Source organism: Anopheles coluzzii, chromosome 3 (genome assembly GCF_943734685.1).
Source record: "Anopheles coluzzii chromosome 3, AcolN3, whole genome shotgun sequence".
In the NCBI taxonomy this organism is placed as follows: domain Eukaryota; kingdom Metazoa; phylum Arthropoda; class Insecta; order Diptera; family Culicidae; genus Anopheles; species Anopheles coluzzii.
This window is the reverse complement of record NC_064671.1, coordinates 94,566,537-94,594,493: the sequence shown is the minus strand read 5'-3', so window position 1 is coordinate 94,594,493 and position 27,957 is coordinate 94,566,537. Positions and strand designations below refer to the sequence as shown.

Below are 27,957 nucleotides of genomic sequence, written 5' to 3'. Positions count from 1 at the left end.
AATGCTAGATGAGGTGCTGGGCGGTAAAAGTTAAATTGATTTTTTTAACCTACACTGCCGCTACCAGAATTTCCGGTAACACCTTCGCACCAAGTTTCTTGGTGCCCGATTAAAGCCGGCAATAGCTGTTCCGTGGGTGTAAAAGAAACTGGTTTATGTGAAAAAAACAAAACACACAAAACAAGCCTTGATTACTTCTGTGGAAATATCTTGCTTCAACCATTAACATATATTTTTTACCAAAAGCAGTTTCGTCTGAAGCTTTTCTGTGGAAATATCTTCTGGATGAAAATTGCGTTGGATTGTTTGTTTTCGAAAAATTTGTTCGCTTCTTTCGAGAGATCTGCAGATTAGCTAGCAAGGGGTTGGCGGCTTATGTGTGAATAATTTATGAGATGGAATTGAAAAATAACCCCCTAGCCCGGCAAAAAGGCTGCCATATGCGATCCACGATGTTTTATTTCTCGTTCCTTGGGAATATTCGATATTGAGTATTGAGTGCGTTGTAAACACAGAACCAAAGGTTGATGTGATGAATCGAAATTACTTCAACACAATTCCCTAATCAACTCTAGCCTTCGGTTCGGTAGTAGAGCTCCGGGCGTACTGAAATGTGATTCCTTTACGGTGGCCACGACCCACCATGCACGGCAGGTGCTTTCCAGATGCAGGACATTGTGGATTGGCCCATCAAAATGCGATTTTTGTTATCAAATTGATCGTCAAAGTGTAGATGGAGCTAAGAATTTGGATCAGGTTTCGGGGAATCGGCTTCATCACGCGTACGGTCGGGAACCATAACAATTCCAAAGAAGATGCTGTTGTTATTGGTTACATCTTCCTCTTGCGGCCATTCGTTTCATTGTGTTTATGTGGTTGTTGTGATGTCTTGCACACCTTAATACGCACACGCAGCCATCGGGTTGTGAAAAGGACAGCAGCGGCGCCTTCCCTACTGTCACATATGCGTGTCCTGGTAGATGATGACCCGGAAAATAATATGGTTAGGCATGAAATGTATCCTCCAACAATGTAACGTGTACTTCGGAACAGATGGTACCGCAAATGTCGGTGCTTGGGCACACATACACACCCAAACTTATACCAAAAGCCACCTGAGATCCGCACCGACAGGTGAAACGAGAAGAGGATAAATCAATTTTTTATTTATGCGTCTTGGTGAAACCATAAAAATCATGCCTCGGGCGTAAAAGAGCGCCCAATCCGTGAACGACCAAACATATAATCCCATTCTGCAGAGCCCACCAGCCATGGTCGTCCCATGCTCGGAAGCAAATAGGGAGAGACCACATCATCTAATAACCACATTGTAATACGGCATGCATGATATACCAGGGCCTTCACGAGGACTTTCAGGTGATTTTGCTGAAAGTAGACGCAATCTAGGATGATGGCGATGCTCAGGAAAGTGCATGGCGGGGGAATGACGTACATGGTTCGTCCGCTGGAAAAGGGAAATAATCTACCCTTAAATCCATTCCGGCAACAAAGGGCTATTTAACCACAATTGTGGACACGCAGTGCTGACTGGGTAAATACAGCGTCAGAGCCACCTGTAACACAGTACCATGCCGACACATGGACTATGTATTCAACGATTTCATTGAATAATGTGGACATAATGAAGCGCTTTCACGCTGCTCTATAGCGGTGCTTAAAATTCATGGGATTACAATTCCCTGGAAAATGGTGCACAATTCATCTTCTAAGTGGGACCAGATAAAGAGGGGAGATGGAGTCGTAAGGTTCACAGGAAGGATGCCGCAAAAAAAGAAACACACACTGAGTATGTTAAATATCCACCGACTAAAGCGACACAGCGAGCTTTTAACGAGACGCATCAATCGAAGCAAGGCTGTCGACGCCAAAACAACACGACGCCAAAAAAAGCCGGCTGCTGTTGAATACATCAGCCGCGGGAGTCGACAAAAGCAAAAGAGTAGGGCTAACAACACAGCCGCGGTGTGGGATAAATGGTTTGTTTGTTTATTTGCGTTCCCGGCCCAAGCAATAACAACAAGCTTCGCAGAAGATCTAACGAATCCTCCAAGGCGTGGTAACGACTTACTGAGGCTTCTCCCATTTCTCCATCTTCGGCACACCAGCTTCGGGGACCAGCTAAGATGTCACCGGGGTTTTGCTCAGAGGGCTTCTGAAGTCTTGAAAAGATACGCCGAACAGGGCAATGTGAATTCGAGCGGAAGGTATGCGAATTGTAAACAATTTGCTGTTGCTTCCGCTCCAATCCAACGCACTTCACAGGCGCCTTGGCTTCCAGCCGCTTCGCGTTGTCCAGAGGATTGGATTTATGCGCTGATTGATCTATCAAATCTAGTGCCACAACACACGAAAGATGCCTTCGAAACGCCAATGCAGCACTGTCTGTCAGCTGTCAGTCTTCGTTCGAAGGATGGCATCTTCGATCTGCGTTGCTGCGTTGTTGCCGGTGCGAGACATTTCGTCTCACATTCCCTTGTTCGTGTGTCGTTGCTGTTTGACGAAAATTGACAGTGATTTATTTGCCACTCGGCTCCCACGATCCCGCATGATTGCTTCATTATGCTCCGGTGGGAGCGCGTTGGTATGGAGCATAGTTTCAAAATGGCGCTGAAAATGATCCCATGTACCGATACAGTTCGTTTTCGCTTTATACTGCACTCTTTTTAAAAGACGAACAGGCTCTAAAAATTATAAGTGCACTGTATTTGAGACGTCAAAACCATTCAAGCTTTCCAATGGAATGATTGTTGAGGTCAAGATAATGCGATTAAGTAGTTAAGTTTTTAATCCTCCATATCCGGCTGATGAGAGTGTGTTCTGCCTCACATAGGTTTACGGTCGTTTCGTTCATTGATTCAATCTAATTAACAATACTACCATAGACTAACAAGTGTGGCCATTCCGTAGAATGTTGATTTTTATTCAATTAACCAGTGATTAATTTGAGCACGGTTGATTGCAACCACCCAGCGCAAAACGGTTTAATATAAATGAAAGATGAGTTTCAATGTTTTCATTACACATTTTTATGTTTCATATTTCATCTGGAATTCAGTGCACAACTTGAAACCCCCAACACAACACAACCATTTTACTTCCCACCCATTCCAACAAGTAGTCTCACACACTCAGGATCCGATAATCCCAGTCCGTAAAACAATAATGGAACTCCCGTGCCATCTGTTATCCATTATCCAATGCCATTTTCACGAGTATTGTCATTAGGACACGGCCATGACGTTTTCTGGTCTTTTGTTTCGATACCACATCCCAAAATCCTGCATGACATGGGATTGTTTCCTGTTGCCGCTTTAAGTCCATGCTCCGAACTAGGTCGAGGATATATAGACGAACGTTTGGTAACTGAATATTCCGAAGTGCCTACACCAGGCTTACCTGTATTTCTACAGATGTCGCTAGCTCGGAACACAATGCTGTGCCTAAAAATAGTCCCAACTCGTTTCCCTACCTGCCTGCCTGTCTTACCGCGGCGGGATTCACCGTGTGTCTCTGTTACAAGGACAATTTCATTTCCTATGCCGTGGCAAAACCCTCTGCCACTGATCCGGCTGTGCAGAGACAATGAAAAACTCATCCATTTTTCTAATGGATCGAAGTCAGAATTGGGGTTTTGGTGTTAGTTTTCGCCATGTACTGCGGGCTACGGCAAAAGACGAACAGAGCCCCGACTCATCATTCGCCTCGATTGCTACAGACGATGCACGAAAGTGGCCCCGAACGATGATGGAGAAAATCGAAACCCGAAACATGTGGTCCGGTGGTTTCCCATTTCACAATGTTGACTTTTACCGTTCAGACGAGACATTTTACTCTTTTGTTATTAATTAAGCTTCACTTTAGTGCTGGTTAGGGGTATTACGGATGACAAAACCGTACAGACCACATGCTGTCAAAAGCTATGCCTGAACCATGGTTTTGTGCTAAACAATGCTATGTGTGATAAATATCTTATTGTCCTATTACATTATATCTTTCATTGCCACAACTTTGCTGAAAACGCAACTAAAAGAACTGTTTAATACCTGTAACTTAAATGTGCTTAATACTTGAAATCAGATTTGTACTGATCTGCCATGCAGTTCAAACATCTTCAATCACTAATGGAACTATACACAGGAAAACGATTTTCCATTGAGATCCTTTACTTCAACCCAACAGAGGATATCGTGCGTATTTGTTTGCCTTTCCAGGGAATGGCATTTTTGCTCTGCTTTCAGCGAAAAGATACATTTCCCATGCTATCATCCGTTGCGTTGTGCTTGCAGATCGTCATCCTATTCTTGTACGGTGTAAAAAGAAGACCCCAAAAAGTAGCAGAAAAATCACGCTTCTAACAATGCATGACTGCTCCCGGTTCTCGTGCTCGTGTATTTGCAGAGGAATGCCGTGATCAAAAGCAGTCCCATTCGAAGAAATTACATTCCAAACCCCTTTCCCTTTGTGGTGCTTGAAGCTTTTCGCTAGGTCAGGTGAACCCGGCTGCCTGCACACGGGCAAACTGATTGTTCATGTGCGCTTGTGTAGTTTTCCGATCGAGTGCCATGCACCTGTCGGGGTAAACGAAGAGCAGCGTACGGAAGATTGACAAACCCATCAAAGGGGCTGACGGAAGACTGATGGGAAAAAGGGGCTTCCTTGTGCCATTTTCTTCTTTCTTTTACCTATAGCAAACGGAAGAAACATACTTTACGGTTGTTGTTTATGCTAGACACAGTGTTATAGCTCTTCATTCTTCTTTGGGCTAACAGGACTTTGGGGACTCACAACGTTACACACAGGGAAATGCTTTAAATTGAGTGAAAATGTCAACAGTGAATAAGGATAATTTCATTACGAACAATAGCGGGAGGTTTGTGTAGGCTAAGCAAAAAGGGCATGCCTTTCAAAACAGTCGATACAGCTTGTTTGGATAGGGCCTCTCTCAGCCAACGACGATGTGGTCTCCGCTGGCTTCGTGTCAAAACTGTTTACTTTGATTCTTTATTCCGGACTAAGGAATTTATTTTGGAGAACACAAACACAAAGTTTGAAGAGCACGACCAAACACCAAGACCACTCAGCAATGTTTAAAAATAATGTTCAGCACTTTTCTAACATCACACAAAATGATTCATTGTTTCAAAGAAATACTGTTAATGGTTCTATTCGTGTGAAACAAATGCGTTTCCATATGCTTGATTAAAATCTGTAAAATATTCATCCAAGCTTTTAGCGTAGTTGAGCAATAAAACTATTCAGCTTCGTTTCAAATGTAACGGCCAAAGTAGCAAAACCATTTGCAAGCTTTCAAACACACAATAGGCTCTAGCACACACTTCCACAAAACTTTCCCACCTTTTTTTCTTTTATAGAAGGCACTGTGTTTTCTTCTTCCATAGAGTAAAGTCGCAAAACACCTTTCTGGAGAGGATCATCTATTGCAAAAACACTCAGCGCAGAACTGGGAAAACTTTCATCCCAAGCACACGTTCCGCTATTTTCGCGCCAAAGTGATGGCGTTCGGTGATAAATGGTTCACTTCTCACCGGCGCAACTGTGATAGGTTCTATCCACACCGCCCGGCAGGTCAGACGAGCAATGGAATGGAGCGGAAGCGAACCGAAAGCCTGTGGCAGTCATGCTTTCTCCTAGCAAACCGTCGACAACGTGTGCCGTTTGTTGTCGTTAGGCCGGGAACGGAAAAGGGCGCTGGTGAAGCCGGTCACACTGGAGGCTCACCACCAAGCCGCGGTGGCGGGAGTCGTAAATTATGAGCATCGTTTATCATCACACCTCGTCGAGTTGTGCGCCCCTCCGGGTGCCGAGCAGCCGATTTGACACTAACTTCTTGAGCCATTTTTAAGCAGGGTGCTTAACGCGTGCAAGTAGTGCTAACGGTCGTGCTTACGGGAAAGCACACGTAGCTTTTAGCAGGAAAAACGGTCGCACAGACCCATCAGCAAACATGCAGAACAGAAGATGAACAATCGAACGTTGAAATGCCTGGCAGGCAGATAACGTTCAAGCGTACGTTGCTGAGAACCGTACGGCATGCGTCGCGCAGGAAATTCTCAATTCATGTAAGTGATTCCACATTCCACGTATGTATGGTTCTTCCTCGCTGGTGGTAACAAAAATGGCACGCTCGAAATTTTACTTCAAAAGTTTGAGAATGAAATGTTTCAACTCCGGGTTAGATCTCTCTGTCTTAACTCGCTCAGACGTACGTATTCATCTTGTACCTTTATGCTGTGCACGATACAGTCGCTAATGATAATGTGCGAAGGAAAATCACGACTCACCTACGTCGGCTCCCACGCCTACATTTTCAACATGCCGCTACTTTAGGACACTGGATTTAAAATGATTTGCAAATGGGTACGGTAATGGTGTCGGCCTTCTTTTAACATCGTTAACCGGCAGAACTGTTTCGGGGACCTTGTATGTATGTCTGTGTGCGAAATATTCAGCACAGTAGATTTAGCGGCGCTGATAAGCAGGTGCTGCTACAGCTCACAGATCGTACTCCTCCTTCTACGCTGCACGTTGAGATTTTAATGAGCACCCCGAGCATGATGTATGTCGCTGGAACGAATGACTTTTTTTAGCTGGAACTCATGTCCCGTAACTTGCAGAAAAGTTAGCTTACGCTTGGGAAAGAGCCGGCAAATCCTCCTCCCGCCAGTTAATCAGTAATGATCCATGAAAGCGCACAGCTCTCTGCATCGTACGATGTAAAAGGCACGGTTGAGCCATGTAATCCACGGCACCACAGTCGTTTCGATCGCGCTATTCGCTTTTACCGTACGCTTAGCAAAGGGTGAGCTGCGCTTTAAGCTCGGCAATGCTTTTCCCTTCCCCGAAGCAGAGATTGATGAACTGGTGATGGACGTGGAATGTACTTTTTACTACACCACACTACTCCCTTTCAATCGCGAAACCAAACTGACCACAGCGATGGACCGGCTTGGCTGGCTGTTCGGACAAAAAGAAAGCAACCACGTTCGTTGACCAAGCAGACCAAGAACAAGATCGGTATAAGATTATGCTCGCCCATGAAACCGGCCCCACTTTTGTGTAAATGTTTAATAGTTGAACATTTCCCCGGTGCGGAATCCGTACGTGACACCGTCGGATAATGCGATAATGGTGCAGAAACATTACGCAGCGATTGTCCCTATCCTTGCTATCTTTCCTTTACGAATGAGTGAACGGGGCAAGGGAACGAAGTTGCAACCGGCCGTGTCGTCATTACCAATTCTGCAGACAATCTCTCGCAAAGTACAAACTACACTTATCCTTTATTTCACCGGATTTGGTTTGCTGTAACCGAAACATGCCACAGCCACGCAATGGCATTGGTGTGCTTTTTTTAGATCTTTTTTTTCAACCAATGCAAACTCGAGGTGATGTTCGGCTTTTGTATTGCCTCCCTAATATCCTCCCCAAAAAATTAAATCTAACCCATCCTAATGAAGGATTAGAAGGTTATACAACTGTACGCAGTTTTTGACTGTTAAATATTTTTTCTGCTTCTTGTTGGTGGATTGGTACTTTCGTGGAAAGGATAATAAGGGTACCACAACCGATGCCGTAACATTTGGTAGATGTACGCGAACGGTGCTAAGAGTACGCCACAAAATTTCAAGAATCCTTTCACCGAGCCGTAATTGGAATGCGACCAGTATGATCAAATATTAATTAAAAGCTGCCTTTCACGACCGGTAGGAATTTTCATTAAAGATACCACTTGCGAAAATGCGTACATTGAAAAGAAGCGCATTTTTACCCCACTGTGCGTAATTATACATCATGGTGTAAATTTTTAATAAGATAATTCTACGCCTTTTTTGCTTCAAGAGCAAATTTGCTTAAAAGATAACATTTCTCCTGTTTACTTTTGAAGCTTCTTAAGAGACACGAAGCTTTACGTGCGTGCTGGTGTGATAATTTACGGGTAAAATTAACGAAGCTCTCGCTATTAACTGACCACCATTCGGATGTCATTAGCCTCTGAGGATAGTAATTGCGAAGTCAGCGCTGTCTTTCGTGGTTTATTGTTTTATCCTTTGGGAACCCTTTCAAGCATTCCATTGCAAATTGCTTTCACGGCTATACAACTTAATGCTGGGCAGGGAATACGCCGAAACCTATCGTAATATAGTTATCTAAAAACCGTTTCTTTCAAACGTATGACCGTTGCGCGTGCTAGTAATAGTTACCATCCCGTAAAACGGTTCTTGCGTCATCTCAGCACTCCGACAACGCGTGTTAGTTGCCGGCGTAAAACAGGCAACTACCACCCATGCCGTGCGGACGATAACTTTACCAGTGCGCAAAGAATTTATATTTGGCAGCTGGGCAGCGACCGGAATTGAAATTTATTGACTCAAACCGATCGTACGGCACGATACTGTTCGGTGTCGCAAGCCCGACCAGTTTGGATGACTTTACCTACACTTCGTATCCCACCGTAACGGTACCGCAATCGATCGGTTGAAGGAGGAAACATAAAAAAGGGAAAAAGGAAATCTTAAAGGAAATAAAAAAGAGCTTGCCATCAATTTCCGGCCACCGGACGACGTTGGCTCAGTTTGATCGACCGATGGCCGGGAGGCAGTATAAGCTACCGGTAAGTCCAGTGGAACTGGGTTGGTGTTTTTTTACGATTTGTAAAGCCTACCAACTGCTTCGTTCAAACCACTAGGGCCATTCGTTGAGCTACTGTAGAGTGGAAAATAGGCTGCGAGTTTGCAGTGCACTACGGAGGCGGTGGAAGGTCAATCCGGGGTTCAAAACCCCTTCCTTGGGTAGGGGAATGTTTGCCAACTTCATCAAACTGAATGGCTTCCGATTAATGGCTTGGGTCGGACAAACAGTCAAACGGCAATCGATCGAATCGATAAGCAAATTGATGTTTTGTCACGTGAAAAGTAAAGTTAGCTCAACGTTGGTATGGAGGAATGTTGTTGCAAGTTTGACCATTAGCATCGTTACACACGGTGAATCACGGTTGGATGCGCTTTATTATTTCAAGAGTGAGCAAAACAGCAAAACAAATCAGATTAACTTTTTTTTGCATAATTTGCCTTCTGGGTTTGATGCTATTTGATTCAATATACACCGGAGAGCGTTGTACGTACCGTACGGTAACTGTTCCTGTTGTTCTTTACGTGAGACAATGTTCGCATCGAACATTCACGGTAACACAAAATAGATCACTCAGCTGGTGGTGATGGTGGCCAGTTTGTCTCGGTGCTAACAACGCCGCAAAAACGTTCACCGCGACAGAAATAAATGCTCCCGTGACACGGACCAGGTGCTTCAGAGGACAGCGCAAGACCCCGGGATGTTTGTGACAATCGTCTTCGATCAGCTCGATGAAGCAGAAGAAACAGAATGTAATTAATTAATTAATTTCTTACTCATTTCGTGTCGCGCAAGACAAAACGTTCGCTCAGAAAGCGATAGCGCAGGGAAGCCTTTTGCATGCTTCACCGAAAGCAAAGATGGTGGCGAAATTATCTCGATGGCCGAACCAACGAGTCGAGAGAGCCGATGGATGGATGCCGCATCGAGGACTTGTCTATTTTGTGCTACCCATCAAACGGAACGGGCAACGAGTATTCTATTTTGTAGTGATTGATTTATTTTACCGATCGTTCGACCCGTTATCGAAGAACAATGTTCACTAAAAAAACGCAATTTACGACCTACGAGGCTTTATTTCTTGAGCGTATCTTTCGAAATCCCTAATAAATTGCACCTTAGGGAATGCTTCGGAGCAATGTTTGGGATGCTTTTATTTGAATATACTTTTTCGCCACTTGTGCTTTGCGTCGCGTACAAAACAAAAACTGTGCTGCGTTCCATTTTGCTGGCAGAAAAAATCCCACTAATACCCTTACCCATAGCGACCATTACTCATTTCCTTTGCCATCCGCGCACTCGGCGTTATAGCAAAACATCAGTTTCCATTCATCTTGTCCCACGAAGCAAGTCAAAGAGCAAAGGAAAACCAACCGAAAGGGGTCTATAAAAATCACATTAAACGGCTCTTAATACGACCGATGATGCGGAAGGGTGGGCATTTGGCATGCTTCACCTGCTTTCTGATGAATGATGACCGTTTCAAGAAGATAAGGAGAAACAACCTTTCCCGACGGTCCATTCTACACAGGTGGTTTGCTGCCGCACGAGACAGCGTCTCAGTTGACGAGCGAATAAATTTCCCAAACCTCTTGATAGCTGCTGTGTTTTCTCGCTTCTTCACGATGTTCCTTCTTGGTAGATTGCGCGCATTTTTTGTTGCGTTCGCTAGCTTATCACCATCAGCTCCCGAAGGAGCTGCAATCGAGGCCGTACTTAGTGCTATACTTAGTCGCCAGGGAAATGACTTGGTACGGGTGACTTCGAATGAGCGACGACGCGTATTTATTTACCCATGACCAAGCATCCGCACGTCTTCCACGCGGCCCACCCTTACTACGAGACACGATTGCCAACGCTCGTCACAAAAAAATTCTCAACCACGCAAAACAAAGCGCTACGGAATTGGTGTATTGGTGGAAAAAATAACACCAACGAGGAATTTATTTCATCGGTCCATTCAGTGGCACTCCCAAGATGCCATCTTCCCGTCTCGAGTGTAGCCTTTTGCGGACTATTTTGGTGAGGTTGCTTGGCCTCAGATTTTCAGATGCAACGAAAAGGGAAACGTGATAAACGAAGGTAAGAAGCCATTTTAAGAAGATTTCCTCCCTAACGTAAACGAGCGCGGAAAAAGTGTTCTCACCAAAAAAAACCGTACGAAAAAACAACTCTCCAGGCGCGATACAGCACAGTTGATTAGAGGAAGGAAGAAAGGCTGGGAGAAGATGGACTGAGCTGGTCCAATTTTTTCACCATCGATGATCGGAAAATGAATTGTAGAAAGGTGGAGTGTACGCGTTTCTGTGAGGCTCGGTGTGCGGCTGTGAGAGTAATGTTGGACATGGTCGTGGCTTTTCAGGGGCTGAGTGGATAATGGAGAATTTGAGAAATTCGCAAGGGAAAGCAATTTTCGTTTCGTTGATTGAAAAGTGTACCTCGAATGGAGGATTGTTTTTTTCTGTTTTCCATTTCAAGCAAAGAAAAAAAAACTCTCTGGAAGGATCGGTAGGCTGGCATTCCCGACACGCATTCGCGCAGTGGCAAGACACAGGCAGGCAGGACGAACCTCCCGGCACATGATAATTTATTTTCCACTTTAGAAACGCTACCGGTTTCCTAAGCCTCCCGGACAGGCTTCCTACGGGTCATAGCGACCGGGACCAAGAGACTGTTGGATAAATATTGGGAAGGGGAAATGAATATCGTGTTTGCGCTCCGGAACACGCCTGCCCAGGTGTTGGTGAATAATATACGAGCCTGCCGAGATCCCGGCTCTGTTCTGGAAAGAAGCAGAAGCACGGAAAAATAAGAAGCAGCAAAAAAAAGATCAAATGTTTCCATACGAACCGTCCTGCCTTTGTCCCAGGGAATGCGTATACGACGATGATGACTTCTACGAATCCCCGTCGGCTTTGCCCCATGGGCTAGCTTCCGGAAAGCTTTTGAGGAATTTGTCGTGCTTCGTCTAATTAAAATCTCTAATCCAGTGTGTCCATAAATTTGGATCATTTTAATAAATCCCTCCCCGATACCCGTACGCTGCCCCAAGATGGCGTTTGATCTGCATAATGAGATTCACAGAGCTTGCTGCATGTGTAAAGCTAATCATAATTTGCAAATTGTTTGATCAACCGTGCCGTGTTTTTAATTATATTAAACGTCTCCCTAGCTTCCGTAAAAACAGCTTGCTCTCTCAAGTTCTGAATGTGTCGTTGTTATCATTAATCACGGGCAATAAAATGCAAAACAAAGATCATTTAATTGGCCTTGACTTGAGGCGGAACATTTACAAAATAGCTTAACATTAGATTAACCCACCCCGGCTGAACTTTTCTAAGCACCGGCTCAACCTCCGGTTTATTGAAAGTCAACTTGTCGCGAGCGTGACCCACCGACGTTCCTTGACCATCGCAATTTTTCATCGTACAGCAAGCTGACATTGACCCGGGCAAGGGTGGCCCTGCCAAGCCGGCTCGCTGCCAATTGACAGGTCGCTTGTGCTTGAGGACCGGGGGCGATCAGCAAATGATTAATGTGGCCAATGAAGGGAACCAAGATTCATTACGCAGAATGGTATCGATTTCTGGGAACGATGACGACCAGCCAGAGATCTGTGCGTAGGGCACAGCACAGAAAAAAAACCCACCACCCAAACGGAATCGTGTCGATCCGAGCGGGCTTAATGGATTAACGGCCGAAGGTTGTCGATAACCTGCGGGTAGAAACTTTTCCTGCATTCGTGTCTCGTGCACGGTAGAACGTTCATTTCCGTTCCACGCGCAAGGAACGGGCGAGCGGGAACATTCTGTCCGTTTATGGTTAGGAAAGTTTTGTCCTCCTCACCTTTGCGCGGGCGTGTTTTTTTGGGAGTGAGAATTTTTTGCGCCCTCTCACTTTGGGCGTGTTGTATGAGCGTTGGAAGGTGCGTCGAAAAGTGCGTGACATGGTGATAAATGGTGATGGTGAAGATTAGCCCCACAAGGAATTTGATTCGGAAGCCTTTCCGGCGCCCCGTAGTGTCAGCCGACAAACCGCTCGTTATGAAAGCGTGAGTGTTTGTGACCGCAGGGATTTCTTTTCTTCATCTTTCTTTTTTTTTCTCCTTTTTTTACTTTTTTGGCAAACAGATTCGAACAGTCATGATGACCATCGGGGTGGTAATTATAGTCCTTCCTGCGCTAACAAACGCACTGTAATGCTTGCAAGAAAAACGATTGAAACGTCGGCAAGATTGAATCCGATTCGGTACGTGATGGAGTTCCAGGAATTCACATGATTTTCAACTTCTTTCTTACGCTCTACATGTTGCCACTACAGAGAGGAGAAAGAGTAGGAGGATGATATGAAGATTGAGGAGAAGAAAAGGACTATTAGGCAAAAGGACAGATTACAAATTGATTACGGACCTTGGCTGGACTGCCAGCGATGCTCCGTCGCATTACGATGGTCAGTTAGGTAATGATGGTATCATTACTTATTCTTTCCATCCCTTTTCGAACGTCCTTTGCGTGCTTTATGAGCCGTTGTTTTTCTGTTTGGTTTAAATGACATTTGCAGTAATTTAATAAATATTTTTCAACGAATTTTCCCCTCCAAGTGGCTCGACCCGTCGGTGTGGTATTTGTTTTATTTCTATTTGTTTGTTCTAGCGTCGCTCATTAAATACGGCGTTTAAATTAATGGTGAACAGCAAAGCGTACCACCGCCATTAAAGCTGCCCAGCCATTTGTCGCACCCATGGTGCCTGCTTGCCTAAGCGGGACAGTTTTCGATGGAAGCGAAATTTAATTGATGCCCCGCTGCGATGCGGGATACGCGATGCGGTTGATTGATTTATGAACCTAAACGACGGAAGCGAAGCTCGGAGATGGGACCACTCCAAGGGGGGTACATAAGGAAATTGCGGAGTGTTGCGATGAAAATTGAATATTTTACTACCGACTTTGGCTTATCCCCTGCGGCCATAAACTTTGACCTTCGAGCGTTGCGAGTACAGCACGTAGTTTCTCATTTCCGTTTGATCGGAATGTAAGGCATCTTATGATTTGGTTATGCTCATCGAGTACGGAATGCCTCAACAACACCCAGATTTCAACAACAGTATCCTTGTACTTGACGGGATGATTAACGAACAAATGAAGTGATATTAAAGTTTTGGGACGAACGTTTTTCCTTTGAATTGTACATTTTTGTTCCGCACAAAAGCTGTCCCGAGCAGAATCGAATCGTCCAATCCAGCATAAAGAAATGCCCCTAAACACAATAGCCATTCTGCAAGTGGCATCATTCCTTCGGAACGGAGAGTAATTAAAGCAATTCATTACGAGCTTATCTTGCCATTTTAAAAGCGTGATGCCTTCCTGGATGTAACGAAAGCCCATGCAAAATAGTTTCCTCTGTCTCTCAATTAGTTTAATGCGTTTTAGAATTTATCTCCGGCTACAACTTTATCGAAACGCTTAAATACTACTTTTGTAGGATTATTTAGTTTGCTAATGGTTATTGGAAAGTGGAACGGTCTTATCTGGCGAGCAACTATCCCCCCGGGCAGTCGCTATTTCGGTCAATCGAACAGGTTTTTGTCGATAATGCCCAGGCTGATTCGGTCGCACATTTTCCGCATGGTAATTTCGAAATTTCCCAGACTCGATTCAGCACTTTATCCGAAATAGCCCCGATCATATCTTAACAAGGGTACTCCATCTTTCCATCCAGTGTGTAGGTGTAGAGATGAAACGTGATGTGTTAGGGTGTCAAGTTGGCCCAGCTTTATCGTTTGCATGTAATTTCATCGTGGCCAGAATTCGGTAAGACCGCAAAACCGACGAGCGGCCTTGCCTGGCCTGAGATGATGGGAAACTCATCAACGCCCAACATTCGGTCCCTACGGTTCATTAGTATTCGAAACATTAACATAATCCCGGGCGCGATGAGCTAGTGATCCGGCAAAAGCCAATCTAGAAGTCACTGTGCAAGTGTGCTTTCTTGAAGCCCGAGCTAATGGTGCCAACTGTGGGATGGAGAGTGCTTTCATCAAGAGTGCTCCACCATCCATTACTACCCACCTGTGGTCAATCCCTACCCTGAGAACAAAAAATGTCATAGCATTACCGTGATACATTTATTGAAGTAAATGTTTGCATCACTCGCAACGATTATTCACTCCTGCCCTGATGTTGTTCGAGTGAAAGGCGTTCCAGTCAGCTCATGTGGCTGACAATCCAAAATAAAATTGTAAAAGACGTTGCTTTTGACCGATTCAACATGTATCCCATGTTAACAACGCAAAAAGTGTGCCTCTAGCTGATTTTCTTTCTCTTCAGTGGTTTGGCATGGTATTATATTTCAAACTGAAAGCACAATAACCCCGCCTTAAGTAAGCTTTACTAGTTGCTAGTACCTGTAGTGTTTCCACTCGCAGCAAGCTCTATTCAATCTTTGTGCTACATTTGAGCTCGAGGGAGAAACAAATGCACAATAAATCTACAACCTGCTTGTAAGAATTATTTACAAAAACACTCGATAAAAACCGACCCACCTCGCCATGGTTTCCGTTATCTCATCGCGTTGTTTAACCTTTTCCCAAACTAATTAAGTCGACACTGCTCAGCCCGGTGGAGACGGCCATCGGGAGTACAACTTTGTCACCATGGTAACGCGTCACGATGCTTCGCTGTGGCGTGAAGGAAAATTGTTTTGTAACGCACCAACGAGCGATCACAGCGTGATAGATAAGCGAGCCAGAAAAGTGGAGAAAAAGAAACTTTTCCTTAATGAGCCTCCGCCCAGAAGACAATGCGCGTTCTGCGAAAATACACAACGAAACGCCACCTTGCGACTGGTTGTTTTGCTTCCCAGGGGGTTTCTATTTTCTAAGCTCCGTGTCCCGAAGGGAGCTTACTCAACGGAGCATGAGAAACTCGAGCAGGGGTTATGCACGTGTTGATGGTGTTTGATAGCTGATGTCCTCGGGAATGGAACGATCTTTTTCGTCGCTTCGTCGGTAGAAAGAAGAAATTATTTACGATTCCCTCGGGTCTTCGAAAGACTTTCCTTTGCTCGGGAGTCATTAATCGTACTGGGGCTTCGGTGCCGGGACGCTGAAAACTTTCCACTTAAGCGAAAAGTATGGAATGGGTTCGAGAGTGAGCAGCAGAAATCCTATCAGCCATCCGATGGTGATGTTTAACAAACCGCAGCAAGGGATAGCTCCTCCACAAAACGGGGTGAAAAAGGAAAACGGCAAACAGTACGATTGGCGACATTTTGGCGAGCTAAACGAGGCTTACTTACGACAACAAATACAACAACAATGCGAAATAGTTGCTTTCTTGCGATAGAGTGGATGTTTATCTGGTTGCCTTGAAGCGTGGACAAAGCCAAGGGACAAACGAAGTCTTTTTTCAGTTTGTAAGTTTAAATTACATTCTCCCTAGTATTTCAATCATACAGCTCACTGGCTTGAGAAAGCGATGAGCTAATCTTCGAGTAGAAGTACAATCCAAAACACCCACCGTTGGGTAAATTCGGATTTCAAATATTTGAACAGATTATTTGCGAAAAAAATCAGACCAAGCTGCTCTTTATTCTCAATTTAGTATTAAACCCCAGAGATGTGGGTTTTGTAAAACATTATCGTACGCTGGCTCCTACTTGTTTGGCTGGTTGATTTACTCTATAAGTTATAAAAAAAATGAAACATATTGGTACCGTCCTTCTACTATTTCTGTCATCAATTCATCCATTGTTCATAATTGACACGTATACGGCGCACCATAATCGCGAACATAGACCAATGGATTTCTCCGTCCAGCTGAATACTGCTGGTTCGAGGTTCAGTACACATGGACGTCAAAAATATATTTTATTGTATTCCACCACGCCGAATGAGAGAAGATTGGGGACGTTAGTGTCAGGTTGAGTTCCGGGGTTGAATTCGAGACGTGCCCAGTGCATGAAATATTCATCGGACCAGTCTGACAAGTTTCGGAGCCACCCGCTCCGTTGTCGTTGTCGAACACGTTCACGGTTCAATGTTAGCCCCATTGTTTTAATGTCAGACCATTTTGTAGAAATGATAGCGTGCCGATAGAACAAGAGAAGCTACGTATGCACGTATCATACGGTATGATATCTTTGGCCCTAGCCCATAAAACGAAGCTACATAATACTTCAACAAAAAATACCATTTCATAAAATGTACGGGACTAGCTAATTCTCACACGGATTTACAATTCTGCCATGGGTACACCGTTCAGTTACAGAGAGCTTTGCTCATAAGTCTTAGTCATGCTTTGGCTGACTACAGTTGTTGCGTCAAATGAAAGGAACAATGAACTTTTTTTTGCACGGCACTGTATGAGAAGCTGATTAGGGAAATTTGAAAGCGCGCTATACGGAAAATGTCACAATCATACCACGTAATCCCACTACTGATGGCGAATGCAGTGCGGCTTTATCAAACTCTATCAGCATTATTTCAAGCCACGATTGATTGTCCACAATGCAAATAGAAGTTTCCCCCTTGTTCTAAAGCCCATTGTTCACTGATGAGTAAAATGTACGTGTATTGCAGGCAGCACACAGATGTTACGTAAATCTTACCAGCCCGGGAAGGTCCACATCGTGCCTGGCGAAATGAATGACGTGTTCGTTTTACGGTACAGCGAGCAACGAAACTCGTCCGGAGTACAACGCTTGTTTTTCCATTGAATTTGTGGACAACGTCGGTCCTTTATCGCTCATGAAGAAATTCAATTAAAATCTGCAGCAACTCGCCCCGCCAATGCATCGGTATAAGCGACGTTGTAATGCAAACATGTTCTACACATTTGCCTTTCTATTCCTTTTTCATAGTCAAATAGAGATCCATTACCATTTAGCAGTAAAAAACGGGATGAAGGGCGCGTTTCTAGTCGAATAATGGCGTTATCGGTACTAGGCAGATCTCACCGTTTTTATTTGAACTAAGGCAAACACTGATATTTGTAGAGCTAATTTGGCTCATAACGTCTTTGGTAACACACCATATCACCGATTTCGAGATCTCTACCACCATTTTACATGGTATTTTCTGGGAAAAGTTCTTAACAACATCAAAATTAACTATCCACTCCGTAAGATCGATGCTTCAAACATCAATCCGAATAAAGAAAAATGATGTTGAGAATCACGCATTCTACAATATGTGTTCTCTTGTATTGAGCGGAACAACGATCTTGAACCTTCAAAATGAATTTTTCATTCGGGGCTCCATTTCAACGCCATGTTCAAGAAAACAGCACTTCGTACCTACGCCCAGTAAGAGCTGCACCATAGTTCAGATGCATAGTTCAATGTTACTGATGATGGCAAGTAAACTCAATTACTGTGTAACGAATTCGTTAGGCATCAAACTCGATACCTGACCCAGTACGGTAGTCGCAAATCGTAAAACCAAACGGTAAACCAGAAATGTTTCGAAACACGAAATGTAATATGTGGCAGGGACGGGTGAATGTAATCAATCGGATTAGTGATGCGGAATGGGAGGGGATAAAGCATGAAACGAATGTTACATACACGTGACGATCCTTTTGAAGAACGATCCGCAGCGCACACAATATTGCAAATGACTCTAAACCCTGTCGACATGGGCCAATGATGAATATGTCATCGGAAAACGTATCTTGCGGAGGATGGAAAATAAAAGGATCATTAGCAATAGCCTGCACTAATTAACAACGAGCCACCATGGACTAAACTCGAATGGGTGGTGATACGACCATAGCCTTTGATGGTTTACTTTAGACCATTCAAATGCTCGTCGTTAGAAAATCGAAAAATTGGATTTTTTACTGCTTATATTCAACACATTTTATATTTTCATAACATGTCGCTGGAATGATTTTTACTGTCTACAGCCCTGTATCAAAACTGTATGAAGACAGTCACGCTATTATCCTACGACCATAACACTAAATTATCCACATGGCACAATAAACACTTCGATAACTTAGTGTCAATAGTTTTCGATTACATCACACCAGTTTATAGGTTTACGCTGTCAGTCTGTGCGTCCCTAGATATACAGCGGCTTGTGCTGTTCCGACTGCCGACACTACCAACGCCACCCACACGGCGTGATTGACAGCTTAGATATTATCGTAGATTAAGTAACACCACTGTCATGTTGTACGACATCGTGTCGCCAGCAGGCTCACGTATACCGACTAAAGTGCTGCTAATCAATTCGGCATCAAAATTCAATAATCCGCTCCCGTATCGGTGGCATCCAACACAAACCCGCTGCCGTTTCGTGATGGCACCAGCGGCACGGAACCCTTTGCCATTCGGAACCTACCGCATCCTTGCCGAGTGTGTACTGATCTAGGGAAATGTGATTTGTCGCCACGCCGTCCGGGCGAAGTTAGATTTCTAAGCGTCTGCTTTCTGCATAAATCGAAATATTAATGCAAACTCTGCCTTTTTTCAAGTTGTTTTTTTTTTCTTTCTCCCGCCTTCCTTCAATCAGGAGCACCCCGAGCACATCAATGGCAGCGAAAAACGCAACGATCGACGATTCGACGAAAATCGAACGTAGAAGAGAGCGATAAAACTACGCAAGTGTGCATTTGAAGGATTGGCATCAACGCCACAGGCACGGGCATTTGGACATAGCGCAAAAAAACACTCCCACTCGCCGAAGCCGGCCCTCGTTTTCGGATGCCGTAACATCCCGTGGACATTCGTCATCGTGGGTAATCGTTCCGGGATTACAGCGCGCTGGTTCGAGAGTGTGTCTTGGAAACGGAGGCAGCACGAGTGTGTGAAAGATGCTCGAAGATAAACACGCAATACCGTACGAAGACCAGCTCCAGCACGTGCAGTGGGTGCACTAGGCGTGTGGGCGCGGTGGTCTGCCAGTGACACTTATCCCGGTTGGGTTGCTCGAGTCGAACAAAGACAGCTTGACAGGCGCTAGGGACGTGTGTGATCGTAAATATTTTACTATCGCGCTAGGCAGCGCGCTCTTCGCTCCAAAGACGCCCCGGAATGCTGACGCCAGTGTCCGGGCTGGTTAGCTTGGTGGGCGCTGTGACGGTGGCTACTGCCACGTCGACGTCCCCAGCCGCGATGGCGTCGCTGGTGCTGGATCATACCGAGCTTCCGCTGGCGGGAACAATCCCGCCCGCCGCGCTAATGCCGGCCCGAGTACTTTTGCCATCGAACGCAACGAATCTCACCCTGACGCTCGAGGAGCTGCTACGTCCGAACAGCTCCACCGTGGCACCGCCGAACGGAGACAACGATATTATCTTCTCGAACAAACTCGTCCAGATCGTGTTCTGTGTGCTGTACTCTAGTATCTTCGTGCTGGGCGTGTTTGGCAACGTGCTCGTGTGCTACGTCGTGTTCCGCAACAAAGCCATGCAGACGGTAACGAACCTGTTCATCACGAATCTGGCCCTCTCCGACATACTGCTGTGCGTGCTGGCCGTGCCGTTCACGCCGTCCTACACGTTCATGCGGCGCTGGGTGTTCGGGAAGCTGCTGTGCCACACGGTACCGTTGGCGCAGGGCTGCAGTGTGTACATATCGACACTAACGCTGACTTCGATCGCGATCGATCGCTTCTTCGTGATAATCTATCCATTCCATCCGCGCATGAAGCTATCCACCTGCATCACCATCATCGTGCTGATATGGTCCTTTGCGATAATGGTGACCATGCCGTACGGGCTGTACATGAAGTTGCACGGTGTCGCCTTGAATGGGACGGACAATGCTACGGGGCCGCTTTCCAGTGCTATGTACTGTGAGGAGCTGTGGCCATCGGAGGAAATGCGCAAAACATTCTCCATCGTCACATCGATACTCCAGTTTGTGCTGCCGTTTATAATCATGGCGTTCTGTTATATCTGCGTGTCCATACGCCTAAACGATCGTGCTCGCACCAAACCGGGCAGCAAGACGTCGCGCCGAGAAGAGGCGGATCGAGATCGCAAGAAGCGCACCAACCGCATGTTGATCTCGATGGTGGCCATCTTTGGTATTTCCTGGCTGCCACTGAACGTCGTCAACATGTGCAACGACTTCAATTCGGACATCAACAGCTGGCGGTTCTACAATCTGATTTTCTTCATCGCTCACCTGACAGCCATGTCGTCCACGTGCTACAATCCGTTCCTGTACGCCTGGCTTAATGACAACTTCCGCAAGGAGTTCAAGCAGGTGCTGCCCTGCTTTGATCCGTCCCGTGGTAGAGCGGGAACTGTCGGCGGCAACCGGGGGGCCGGTGGCGGTTGGCGCTCGGAACGAACCTGCAACGGTAACAATGACACCGTGCAGGAAACGCTCATACCGAGCTCTCAAGTTCTGCCCAGCAGTCGCAGCTCGCAACCACACCAGCAAACGCAACAGTTGAGCTCATCGTCAAGCCAGGGACAAGGGAACCAGCCGACGGTTGATTCGATCCTGCTCTCGGAGGTTGTGCCGCCGCTTTCACTTCCACCGCCCCTCACCGGGGCCATGCTGCCGAGTGTGCAGAGTGCGGAAACAGTCATTCTTCCATCGGGCGTACTGGAAACTCCGTTCGACGTACAACTTATCCCGAGCGTAGGTGCGCCAGTCAGCAATGGAACGTCTGATGCGACGAACCTTACCCCGTCCGCGGGTGTCCGAAATGGGTTGAACCATGCGTGCACGAACCCCAAACTTTCGTCACTTATCCTCATAAATGACGGTACTACGGCTGACTCGAAAGTGCCCGCCATTCTATAATCATCTGAGCTTGTGAAGGACATTCAACCCCCACATAATAGGTAAGCAAAACATAGTTTGGTAGCACCGAAATCTAGATCGCGCAGAATACTATTCACAGTGTCCTAAACTATTCTACTAAAGCTTAAAGCAGACTTCATACAATAACTTTTTCAAATAATCAAACCACACTCAAGGCATATTCCTCTGCCCTGACGCAACTCCATTTCACTTTGCCAGTATAATAATTAGATAATTGAAAAATTCTTCCTTCCTTTTTTCCCACTCGGACAGTTTTATGATTCGGACTTATCTCGCTTTATGGAAATTCTAGAATACAGAGCAGTGTGCTAACGCCTTAATCGTTGCACTTTCTTCCGTATATTCGTGGTGCTTCTCGGGTGATATGGAAATGTATTCAAATGCTTTTGTGCCGTCGTGGTGGTAGTTTTGCTTTTCTTGGGAAAACGTTTTGCAAATCTCTGTGCCGATTGTTGTTCGTGCTAGGACTACCCGCTGCTGCTTCTTGAGCACGCAAAGACACAACTTACGCTCTGACCGTTTGCGTTTATCTTAAGGGAATGAGCAAATTATTTGCTTTTTGTAGCCGTGATTTGGAACACTTGGAATAAGCAGCAATAGCACTTCCGAGAATCAAGCCGGTTCCAGTTGGTGCTGTATTTTAAGGACGCATTAAAGGTCAATCCGCCAGCACGAGTGGTGAATCGCAAATTGCAAAGATCACTTCAAGAGAGCTGGAAATTCACGCCAAATAAAGCTTTTTTGCACTAACTGAATGTACTGTGCTTTATTTTTTCTTTTAATCATTACCCATGCCGAAGATGCACCATACACTACAGTAAAGATGCAACCGCTGGAGAACCCAAACCAAGCAAGAGTGCGTTAATTCCAGCGTAAATTACCAAAATGGAGATATCTCATTCAAATGTACCACGCGGCAAACATTATATTTTCCACCGGTATTCGTGCCTGAGCTCAGCCATAAGTCCTGTAATTAAAGTAAATTGCTTTTCATTTACCACCATGGAATTGTTTGCGCGTGCGGTAGCATATCCGGTTTGTGTCAATGGAGGGAAGGAGGGGTGAACAATAAAAAACGGAATATTTTTTTGTCGTATCGTTGCTCGCTGGAATTTTACCACTAATGCTGCTGGCCACCGGATTACCGAGACGGAAAAACTCATAATGCACGGTATTAAAAGTTGATAAGAACCGAAATGTTTGCTCCAGGGAGGAACATTATTTTGCAATGGAGGGTTGGTTTTGTGAATCAACATTTTGGACCCGAGCAATAAAACCGGCGAGCCACATGGCTACTGCTGCTGCTACTGTTCCTTTCTTTGAGTGGACGTGAGTGAAGTTGGCCGACTGACAAAATGTTTAACAATCATGCGGGACGGATAGGGGAGCGAGAAAAAAACTGTTAATCCTACGAAAAAAACGGTCATTCGGTCACCGTTGGTTTGAAACATTCCAACGCATCTTCGTTCGTTCGTGTGGGACAGTTCACACGGGTATTGCATTAAGTTTATAGTCAATTACGGAAATAATCGAACGTATAACCGTTTCGTTCGGGTGGTAGAAGGAAAAGGACACTGTACCCCTATTTGAACCCATTGCTGAACGACAATTTTAATCGCTTTCCAAACAACCGAGCCAAACCATTCGAATCGAGCCGGAATGTGGTTGTGTTGCCGTCGGATAGCAAAGGATTAGACCGATTGGTATAACCGAGCTACCGGTGGGCTAAGCTGCACGCGTAAAATAAGATTATCCGCTATTCGATTTCAATTGAAGCTGGTCGGGATTGTGAGGCGATTCATTGAACGCACGGTGTGAACATAACTTCCTGTTGAACAAACCAAATGAAAGGTGACTAAGCGTAAGGATTAGCAAAACTATGTGCTCCGTTTGTACAGGACACTAACAAAGGTAGATAAACAACCTCCAAACATGACTCATCGCTTGTCTCAGGTGGAAAGTCATTGCATACCACTGTCCAGAGCGTAGTCTAAATCAGTATTAATGGGGTACCGGTAATGGAGTCACCGTGGAACGTCCGTTTTGTGAGGAGGTGTAGATTCAACTCTGATTGTGACACCGAATACCGTTCCTCGTACACTCGAAAGAAGGCCAAGAGGTGATGAAATTTACGTTCAATAAATTAATTCATTTTCCATTGTTTCGCACCGACATTGGTTCGCACGGCAGTAGTTGGACAGGAAAATATGCCTACTGGCATCGTTGCCACGGCACGGTTTTCACTTTCTCAACGCACCACAGCAGACATTCATTCTGCATATCGCTTTTATTGTGAGCGAAAGTCCATTATATTGTGCCGAAAAACACACCATCCACCACAACGGACGATAGCTTCAAGACGAATAATGAGATGCTTCTTGGGACATCCAGAGAATTTCTGTTGGCAAAAGCATTCCAGCGAAGCAATATTCAGCAATGAGAATGAATGTCTTTTTTTTGGCACAAAAGGCCCACGCTTTACCTTGTTGTTTGTGTTGGCTTGTTTTGGGGCAACTTTAACCGCCGCGTTGTAAGTCTTTGAGATGATTCTACAGAAAATCAATATTCACACCAAGTACTGAGAACGTGAGCGAGTTAGAGCTAGCATAGAGAAAACTTTCCAGCTGTGGTCTAAAGTTGCTCCATCTAGCTATCTACCTAACCGTTGTCATAAAATGAACCACCACCTATCTCACCATAAAAAACACACACACTCAGAAACCAAACGCAAATGGCGAATCCAAACAGCCCGAAAAGTAGTCCTATTTTTCATCTCGAACCTACCAGCCTCGTATGGATAGAACCAATAAAAAAAGGTTCCTGTGGAATATTTTATTACTGTTATCACCGGCGAGCTGGGTGCTATTTATTTATAAAAACACATAACCTTCATCATCCGTATTTATGTACCATGTTTTTGTTTTTTTCGGAGTACCTCTAATGGTAGGTGCGTAAACTCTTTCGCCCAAGTTAAAGTTCGTTCAATAATCGTTCAATAAATGGGCGTTGATCGTAAGCCCGAGGAGAAAAACGACGCGCACACCAGCATTATGAACGTAAAGCAATTTTTGAATCGTGCATTGTACCCCTATTCGGTTGCATGCCAATATCCCGTTCCCGTTGGAACCTTCCATTGAGTCAATGACTTGTGGAATAGCTCACGAAAGATTTATATTTCTCCGCCCGGAAAAGTGCTACCATAAATACCGTTTACTGTCAATTTATACGATTTCATTCGGCTGAGTATAATTCCTGTTCCTGACGCCAGAGCAACTTGGCCACTATTGAGAAACCATCGTTGCTGTGCGCCGAACCATAGAACGATCATAAATGCACCACAGCGGGGACAAAATATTGAAGTTGCCCGCAAAGGTCTGCAATGGGTAATAAATGAGAACGATTTAGAAATAATATCCAGCTTTCCGTGTGAAGTCGCTGAAAGGGTGAAAAATTCAAACGGAACTAGTTTTTTTTTTCTTCCTTCTAGACAGGTAGACGGTTTCTTTTTCCTTTTTTAAATGGGATTTAGTTTTATTCGATTGCATTTACACATTTTGTAGAATAGGTTGATCATTGTGTGGAAACTAAATCTAGATATATTGTAGCCACCATTACATTCCCATCCAAAGGACGGATCCAATTTCCTCGTCCCGGGAACTGCTGGAATTGCATTGCGATGGAATGTTTTGATGTGCGTTCACTGCTTGTTTCCGGGATACTTTCGCAGATCTTATCCACCATCTTAACGAAAGGACAATGCAACAGGCAATCTCGGGTGGGTCCTGAGTTGCTCTTATGACAGTTTCCTGTGTCTGTAGTGCCGGGCCTGAGAGCATATTGTGAGGAATTGAACGAATGTTCAATCCTTCTGTAGAATGTTCAATTGCACTGCTCGGGGTAAAACGTAGTGCTCGTAAAACTGTTCAAGTAGCACTGCTTTCGGCAGACTCCCTCCCTAAACAGTCCCACTTCCATCCAAGAAACAGTGCACCATTTTCACAAAATCTGTTTCCCATCGTAACGCCTTCGGGGATCGTTTACTCGCTCCTTCGAAAAAGCTATTGACATTGGCAGGGCGTTATCTCGGTTTTCGGGTGTAGCTATCGAAGACAACTCCCCTCTCGCTTATTTGTAACATTTCCGCCCCAGTTCATTGTCGTTCCACCACGGTCCCTTGATGGAAATGGAGAACAATGTCAAACTTTACACCGAAGTTGTGCCGGTTGACTATTTGACTTTTCGCTACTCGCACGAACCGTCGAACGAGCGGGCGTCTGTGCATTTTGGCAATGTATTCTCGGCAGGTTCGATTTCGTATTCCTGCTGAGACGCGTGCCGTATGGGTTGCATTCAATTTAAACTTCATTGCACCTCGATGCCACTTGGGCTTGGAATCTGTCGTTGGATCATAAGCGAAACGAGCGCTTTCGTTTCAACGAACCGGTAAACCGTATTGATGCTATCACTTAAAGACGAACTGGATATCGTCTTCTAACAGAGCACAGAAAAGTACATCCATTACACTAGCGTATTCGGTTGGCTGAAACATAATCCACCCCAGCGAGAGAGCTTCCTAACCATAACCCATTAGCAAGTCAATTGATTAGAATCGTGCTGCTTTACTGACAGCGATAATAATGATAATAACGTTGGTGGTTTAGGCATCCAGGGCGTTTGCCGGAATGGGTTGCCAGGAAACAACGAGCGTCTCATTAAGCAGATGCCATTAATCTTATCCTCGCGATACCTTGCGAAGAACGCGTGCTGACCCCAATCACGCCTACCACGCAACAATAGCACGATGATCAAAGCAATTAGAACATTCAGAACATTCAGCTCACAGACTATATGAGGATTTCTGTAGTTGACCGGATATCAAGATGGATTTCTACACAATCATAATCAATATGCGTAGGAGAGTATAAGATTAATATGATAAAGCAACTCAGCGATTTGAATTTGCTTCAAAGGAAAGCTATAAATATCACTATCTATAAATGTAAGATATACCTTGTGCAGATATTACGTTTGCAATACAAGATGCATCTATGCGTATGGTCATTTATAACCGATGATCATGAATTTTAATACCAAGCACAGTGACTATTATGGAATATTAGTAAATCAATACCTGATGCAGTAGGGCTCAGATCACTCTGAACCTCACAACTCTTTCTTATCTTAGAACATAGAAGTTTAAGATTTTTTTTTTTTTTTTTGAACATAGTTTCTATTCTGGGATGGATTAATCCTGTTTTCTCGTGAACATTTCAGAATTATATACTCTCTCACATCTGGGTTTTAATCCTGTTTTCTCATGAAATTTTCTGAATTATAAACCCTCTCACATTCAACAAGAAACCCAAGTTGAAAGCTACCGAAAATATAGTCATGCCGCTTAACAGAAGACTATTTCCGTACAGCTGTTTCCTGCTACAGTGGAACGTGATCTCATAATCGTTGTAGCGCAACTAGTGGCCATAATTACTATGCCAGCAACTTCATCTACACCATCATGCACCACGAACAGCAGCCAGATTGCATTCACGCACCGAAAAGGTCAGAGAAGCTTTGTGCACAGAAGAATGATTTCTGCTGCACCGTGCGCTACGCTGGCGTTCGGACGATTTTATCTCCAGACTACCCCTGAGAGTGCTTTCATGGTCGAGCGAATTTGCAAGCAGCAAACGGGGTTTAATTTTCGATGAACAAAGTTCAGCGTGTCGAGCAGCATGACGCTACGACTGCATTCCGCGTTGCATATTTCAGGAGCTGGAAGTGAGACTCCAAATCAAGGCTGCCCATTAAGCTGGTGCAAGTGTGTAGAGAACCGCCACGAAGAGCTTTCTGACACCTGCCATGTGAGCAAGAAAGAGCTTCCATCTTGCTTCTTGATTGTGGAAAGTGGCCACGAGGGATGCGATTAAGTCATTAGTCGGCATAGCCGAAAGCTGGCAACCTGGAATACGGTTTACGTACGTCCAGACGACGTACTCTTCCGACATGCCTGACAACTTTAATACAATCTGAAACAGGCACAGTGTAATGCACTGTGAGTGCCTTTCCAAAGAAACGTCCCCAAAAGTCGTAAAAAAGCAACATATTTCTTACATTCTGTTTTGCAGAGTACATGGCAACCAAAAAAGGGCTAACCTAAACTTCCAATCGTTGCGCCTCGCTCTGTATCGCTTGCATGGGTAGTCGTGTGGGTGGTGGAGATTGAGTGGTGAATTGTCGGTCGGAGTTGTCGCCTTTAAGCTCTGGTCAGATTATCTGCAGCCGAACCCGTTTTGGACATGCCAGCGGATGGTTGTTTTCTTCGTCGAGCGTGAAAAGTCCTGTCGTTGTGGCAAAAGCGACCCGGCTTCCCGATTTGCATTCATGGTTGGGTGGTCCTTGCAGAAAGGTTACATTGAAAGCGGTGGGACAGACTTTTTGCAGCTCTTTCATCAAATCTCACTTTATGCTGATGAGTTTCCGACACAGCTTCATGGGAGAAGC

At 44.9% G+C, this 27,957-nt stretch overlaps 1 protein-coding gene across 1 annotated transcript in view; it reads left to right on the top strand.

Moving 5' to 3' along the window:
- The window catches only part of LOC120957564 (prolactin-releasing peptide receptor), a 53,025-nt gene that overhangs the window by 10,031 nt on the left and 15,037 nt on the right, over window positions 1-27,957 (top strand). Inside the window, exon 2 of the mRNA XM_040379835.2 lies at window positions 19,187-21,476. Coding sequence (XP_040235769.2) covers window positions 19,708-21,435 — 1,728 coding nt within the window. The 5' untranslated portion in view covers window positions 19,187-19,707 and the 3' untranslated portion in view covers window positions 21,436-21,476. The remainder of the gene's footprint in view (window positions 1-19,186; window positions 21,477-27,957) is intronic.